The sequence below is a fragment of the Muntiacus reevesi genome, chromosome 1 (assembly GCF_963930625.1).
Source record: "Muntiacus reevesi chromosome 1, mMunRee1.1, whole genome shotgun sequence".
Lineage (NCBI taxonomy): Eukaryota > Metazoa > Chordata > Mammalia > Artiodactyla > Cervidae > Muntiacus > Muntiacus reevesi.
In genome coordinates, this window is record NC_089249.1 from 81220320 (window position 1) to 81227201 (window position 6882).

General features: G+C 41.3%; 1 protein-coding gene across 1 annotated transcript; it reads left to right on the forward strand.

Moving 5' to 3' along the window:
- Window positions 1-1463: 1463 nt before the first annotated feature.
- Window positions 1464-4819, forward strand: TCHHL1 (trichohyalin like 1). The gene is made up of 2 exons (XM_065926940.1): window positions 1464-1619; window positions 2327-4819. The coding sequence occupies exons 1-2, from the start codon at window positions 1482-1484 to the stop codon at window positions 4817-4819; spliced, it is 2631 nt and encodes an 876-aa protein (XP_065783012.1). The 5' UTR covers window positions 1464-1481.
- Window positions 4820-6882: the final 2063 nt, after the last annotated feature.

Genomic DNA, 6882 nt, shown 5'->3' on the forward strand with positions numbered 1-6882 from the left:
ATAGCGCATCTTAGGTAAGCAAAATTCTGCACACTCAGATTTTTTTCTAATGCTGCCTTTGGGCAAGGAGAGCAGAACATTGAAACATCTGATTCAACTGGTATCTCCACTTTTGTCATATGGTGAACTGGAGCCTCTATTTTTAAACACATGATTGACACTCATATGTCCAGGCTAGGTCAAATACAGTCCATCCTGTGGGCAGAAAGAGGAATCATGACTTCTGAGGTCCCTGCCAGCCCTGTGATTTGTCAAACAGAAATGCAATTGTGTCTTTAGGTTAAGAAAAATAGCCAACAACCACCCCAAAGAGTCCCCAAAACTATAACCTGCAAAACTCAATAAATGAAACAGGATAATACCCTTTGCCCTTCCTTCAGATGAGTCTAAAACCATTACTTAACTGAAGGTGCCTAAAGAAGAAAATAAAAATAAAACAAGCCGAGAGTAGAGAAGGAGGGGGACTGGGTCTAGTGGTGATGAATCAGGGCTTTAGACCCGGAGGGTGTCTCCTTCCTAACTGTGCAATTAGAGACTCAATAAAAGGTTTGAGCAGCTCCTGTCAGCTCACAGCCGCTGCCCCACATTCCACTTGCTCTCACTCGAGAACAAGGTAAGTCTCACAGACTATCTGCTTGACCAAATTTAGAATCTCAGCTGCTATTCTTTTATGAGATTGTATGAGACTGTAAGAGAATTTCAGAAGAAATACACTCTTAACTCTAGGTTGACGATTATTAATAATAAACTGAGAGTTCCAGACACCCAAATGCTTTCCTTGCCTCAGGAACTTCATAGATCATTTTCATTTTAAAAAACTATAAACTATTTGTATGACATAGGTATGAATACAATTTAATAAGACACAGGACTCAGACCTATATTAAAATGAAAATATAGGGTCATTTAAATGATGGGTAATGACTAAGGGGTCGAGACTGTTTTACCAGTGAGTTCATGGAACCACATCTTCTTGGTAAAAATATGTTGCTCGGCCTGCATAAATGGAGGCTGATTTTCTGTGTTACTTCTCTTTCCTCTGGAAGTTTTTCCTAACTTAAAAATTATACTTTCCTACAATGAGGAGCTAGATTGAGCCAAGGTGGAAGGAAAACAGGTGGCCAGTCTCAGATGATGCTGAAATGATTAGTACCACTCTGCTGGCTTCATTTGTACATTTTAGAACTTACATTTGAGTTCTTTTTCTACTCTCCATTTACAACAAAGCTTTCTCTGAACACATGAGTATCTCTATTTTCTGCAGGGTAGGGAGAAGTATCTCTTCTAATATTTATCTGTGCAAAAATCCTATCTCACCACATTATCTGGTACTAATTTTAAGAAAAAGAATAGAACAGACAATATCAGTGGAGCTGGGGGAGGGACAGAAGGAAGGGCGATCTGGTATCTCCTTCCTAAAGGACTTATCCTAGGAAGTGAGTTTTGTTTGTTCTTTCTCACAGTCTCCTGAGTTTGTAAAGATGCCTCAGCTCCTGAGAGACATCCTCTGTGTAATTGAGACATTCCACAAGTATGCCAGGGAGGATGGTGATGCAGCGACACTGACCTGCAGAGAGCTGAAACAGCTCATCCAGAGCGAATTTGAGGACATTTTTCAGGTGAGGTGCTCATGGAGCTATGGAAATTCTTCTCCACTTGCCATTTCTCCAAAATACAAGCAAGATGAGCATAAGTGATCCCTCCCCATTTTACATTTGGTTACCAGCTCTCAGTAATCATTGACTTTTGAACAATTTTTTTTTCAGTCTCATTTCCCTACTCTGTGCAATTTCTTGGTCATTAATTCTAGGGGGAAATGAGGTTTTCACCAATGGGACTATTGCTTCTGTAAAGTAGGCATCTGAGAGGAGTCATGAGCTTAGACGCATCTAAATGCAACTCACAATTGATATGAATGCTCCTTCTTAATGATAGTTCTCTGATCAAAAATGGTAACCAGAATCAACAAATTCTTACTATTTGGGGAGGGTCTTCCCAGGTGGTGCTAGAGGTAAAGAATCCACCTGCCAATGCAGGAGACACAAGGGATGTGGGTTCAATCCCTGGGTAAGAAAGATCCCCTGGAGTAGGAAATGGCACTTCACTACAGTATTCTTGCCTGGAAAATTCCAAAGGAGCCTGGCTACAGTCCATGGCATTACAAAGAATCAGACATGACTGAGCACACACACGCACGCATTTGGAAGAAATTTCCCAAGTTCATGAGTAATAGAATCAAAAATAGAGGGTTCTTAGAAAACATGCAGATACTCAGGGCACTTGACCACATATAAATAGACTGATTTTTCACCATGTTTTCATGCAGCCATGTGCCATCCATGCTGTGGAGAGAAAGTTGAATCTTCTGAATGTTGACAGTAATGGCACCATCAGCTTTGATGAATTTCTTCTTGCAATCTTCAGCTTTTTGAATTTCTGTTACCTTGACATACAGTCATTACTAAACTCAGAACCAAGACAAGTATCTAAACCAGAGGAGATGCCACATGATATGGGTCTTCAGGTGATGAATGGAACTGACCAGTGGACAGAAGGAACCTCACAAACTCAAGACAAAGTGGTGGTTCCTTTAGGAATAGCATCATCAACTCATCTCAGCCTTAAAGAAGAGAGAGCAGTTGAACACAATAGGGTGGACCCACAGGGACATACCACAGCTCACAAACTACCAGTAGAAACATCTGAACACAGTGACTCTAAGAACCAACATCTGAAAGGAGATGAACAGAGTCAGAAAGTGGCCCAAGATGTATCAGCAACAGATGACAGTAGAACCCAACCAGAGACAAGTAAGCCAATGGCAGGATCAGAACAGATCAGCAGTCTCACAAAGGGGGAGGGACAGGATAAGGAGATTCTCCGGAAGGGAGATACACTAGCCAGAAAACAAAGTGGCACTAAGGCAGGAGAATGGTTTGGAGAACAGGAAGGGAGCTTGGGAACCCTAAGTTCTCCACTGGAAGAAACCACACAGAGGCCATCTGAGGATCAAGAAATTGCAGGAGAGAAGGGTGTTAAGGAACACCCTAAAGCACAAAAACCATCAGTACAGGGAAAAGATGAGCTGAGTTCAGAACATGTTGACCTGCCAAAACAAGCTGCTACTCAGAAACCATTTCAGACACAGATATCAGCTGCTCCTGAGGATGACAGTAGAACAGCTGAGACTTCAGAACCACCCATACAAGAAAAAGAATATGAAACAAGGGACTTGTCAGCCCAAGGTGATAACAGAAATGTTTCAGAAACACCCATGGTTAGAGTTGAAAGGAAAGATGTAAGAGGTCCAGAGATCCACCAAACAGCAGGGCAGAAACAAATTGAGGAAAATACTCAGCCACCAGCTGTGGAAGAGCCAACAGAAGGTAAGAAGTATCATGAACTCCAGGAATCATCGAAAGAAAAGAATGTTGAAGAAGATTCTGAGACACAAGAGTTAAACTCAGAAGGAGGAGAACAGAAAGATTCTGAAATTGAAGGAGCCATCAGCCCAGGAGAAGAGGCAAGACATGCTGAGGAAGGTATAGCAGGAGCACTTGTGAACAGTAAAAATGCCCCTGAAGCAGAAGGGACACCAGGAACAAGAGAAAGAACATGGGAGTTGACACCATCTGAGAACCAATCTGGAGCAAAAAATAAGATGATCACCAAGATTCATGACAAGCTGGTCAAGGAAGATGATGGCTACCAGGGGGAAGGTCCTGAGCCAATGGCCACCCAGAATGATGAGAGGTCTCCTGAAACCCCCAGTAGCCTGACTGCAGAGGATGGTGACAGCAACTCAAAGACAAGTGATCTGTTAGTGCAAGGGGATTCCCAAAGTGAAACAAGCCCATTCAGAGGGTGTGTGCAAGGAAGTGACAGTAATAACCCAGAAACTCAGAAATACTTAGCACTGAGTGAGGAAAACAGAATTCAGGAGGCAGCAGTGCTGGCCGTCAGAGGAGAGGATGAGCAGCTCACGGAGGAACATGCACAAGAGCACAAGAGTCAGGGCTCAGGGGCCAAAGGCCTAGGCCCAGCTGTGGAGCCCAGTGGGCACCCCGACACACAGGTGTTCACAGCGAGAGAGGAAACCAGAAAGTTCCTGGAGCCAGAGATCCCAGGTGCCCCAAACGCAGGCTTCACTAACCAGCTTTCCGTAAGGCAACTCCCTACAAAGAAAGACAGTAGAAAAGAGCTAAAGGTCCAGAGCCCAAGTCCCAAAGAGGACGATGGAGCCCTAGAGGCCCAGGAGGATTTAGTAAAAAGTCTGGATGAGAACAATGCAGTCTCCCAAAAGACACGCCCTGAAACAGAAGAACCTGCAACATTGGAGGAGAAGATTGAAAGCCCCCAACAGCTGGGAGGAGAACAAAATCTATCTACAAAAGAACAGGATCTTTCAGTCTCTGAGTCAGGCCTTGAAGGGAGGATGCAGAGGGACCAAGAGCTCTGTTTGGTGGAGAGAGGTGCAGACCATTCCAGTCCCCTGTACGAGGCCCCGCAGGAGAGGATGCTGCAGCAAACACACATAACCCAAGGGGAGCATCAAAATCAAGCTCAGACGGCTGGTGTAGCAAGCCCAGAGAGCCGCAGAAGCCAGTCGAGTGCATCCCTCACCAATGACAGCTCAGACTGTCTTGTCTTTTTCATTGACAGAAAAGCACTACAAAAGTACATCAGGGAGTTTCTGCCTGAGGAGGACCCTACTGGTGCACAGCAAATATCAGCTCCCCAGGCCTTGGAAGATAAGCAGGGTCGCCCTCAAAGAGAGGAACTAGAACCACAAAAGGAAGCAAGCACTCCAAAGCAATGAATCACTATCATCATCCCAGCAGAAGTTCCAAGGAACCTCATACATCTAAACATGCCCCAGACTTCTTCCCTCCCACTCACTCTCAATGCTCATACTCACACATTCAGATGAAGATTAATAATCCCTTAAATCCCCTTCCTAAATTTCTGCTGTTGTTGTTGGTGAGTCTCTAAGTCATGTCCGACTCTTTTGCGAACCCATGGACTATCCTGCAAGGTTCCTCTTTCCATGGGATTTTCCAGGCAAGAATATTGCAGTGGGTTGCCATTTCCTCCTCCAGGAGACCTTCCTGACCCAAGGACTGAACCCAAGTCTCCTGCATTGGCAGGTGGATTCTTTACCACTGTGCCACCAGGGAAGACCTTCCTAACTTCTACAAGAGAAAATAATAAAATATTCATCAGCAGAAGCTACCAGCAAAGAAATGTCATACCAAGCAAACATTGTACTATGTGAAGCTACTTCCAAGTGCAAAAACAAACTTTCTCATGAAACCATTTATCACAATTTACCTGTTTACTAAAAATAGAAAAATCTTTTCCAAATCTTTAATAAACGTCAAGTTCTTCAATTGATTCACTGATTTTTTATAATGTGACAGTAGAAAGTATGAGGCTGTGCTACTGTCTTATAATCATAAATATCTTTAATTCATAGATGTATTATTGTGCATCATGACATTTCCTACATAAATTTCAAGTTTATCTAAAAATTTCATCCCTCAAAATAATCTTTTATCACCATAAATTAAAATAATTATGATTTCCTAACAGCCAATTAAACTAGATCACTGACTCTTTGTTAATGTCCAAGTGCAACTAAATCTATGCCATAGATTCACTCATTCATTTACTTTTTGAGCAAATTCATTAAATTCTATTCCTCAACATATCCTTTTCATAGTTTCTGGCTCAAATAAGCAATCAGAATAATTATGAAGAGAGAGAATACAAATCCAAAATATACTTGATTCTGTAAGATGTTCTTGTAACCATGCACTAATTTTACAAAATGCTTATCTATATGGTTTTCTGAGGGCATTGTGTTAAAATTAACAATTAAACAACCGGATGAGCAATATCTTTTGTTGGTTCATTTTTTTCTTTCATTCTCCACCTAGCCTTGGAGGCACTGATCAGAAACAAAAACAATCTTAGTGATTTCTGTTTTTTTAAATGACTAATTAAAGGATTATGCTCACAGAGCTTAGTAATGACCTAAGAAAGGAATAAAATAGTCATCATATAACACTTCCTGTGGCAATAATACCCCATCTCCATTGCATTCCATTTCTTCGAGGCTCAATTTTCTTGCATTTCAACTCATACTTCTTCAGGAATCTATAATTCCCCTAAGCTTCTTCCCCTTTCAACATTTTCAGATCTTTTCATTCTACCTTCAAACATGAATGAATATCCCTACCTGAAAAAATATCCCTTAAATGAAAAACAGACTCAAGACAATTCAAAAAATGAAAAATGTATCCTAGAGCATAAAGAGCATAAATCAACTCTTTTGGCAAGCAATGTGGCAATATACATCTGGGACCATGAAAATGACAAAGGTCATGAATAATATACTAATCAAAGATACTATACTGATGACCAATAAATATATGCAATCTTCACTAGACTGCAAAAAAATGTAAACATAATAGTTTCTTTGCTTATCAAATTAGTATAGGTTGTTTGTCTGTTTATTTGTTTGTTTTTAATAGCCACACAGTGAAACTGAGAGTGTGGGGAAACAGAAACTCTGAAATACAGCTGATAGATGTATAAACAAGTACAACCTTCCCAGAAAGAAATTCAATAATATGCATAAAATATTTTAAATATGTCTCAGATGGCATTGTAAGGAAATAATCAGACAGGTCAATAAAAATTTATCTACAAAGATATGTCATAGTATATTTTGTCTGTGTGTGTTTAGCCGCTCAGTCATGTCTAACTCTTTGTGACCCCAGCCCAATAGGCTTTTCTGTCCATGGAATTTTTCAGGCAAGAATACTGGAGCAAGTTGCTATTTCCTACTCCCAGGTATCTCCCCAACCTAGGGATCGA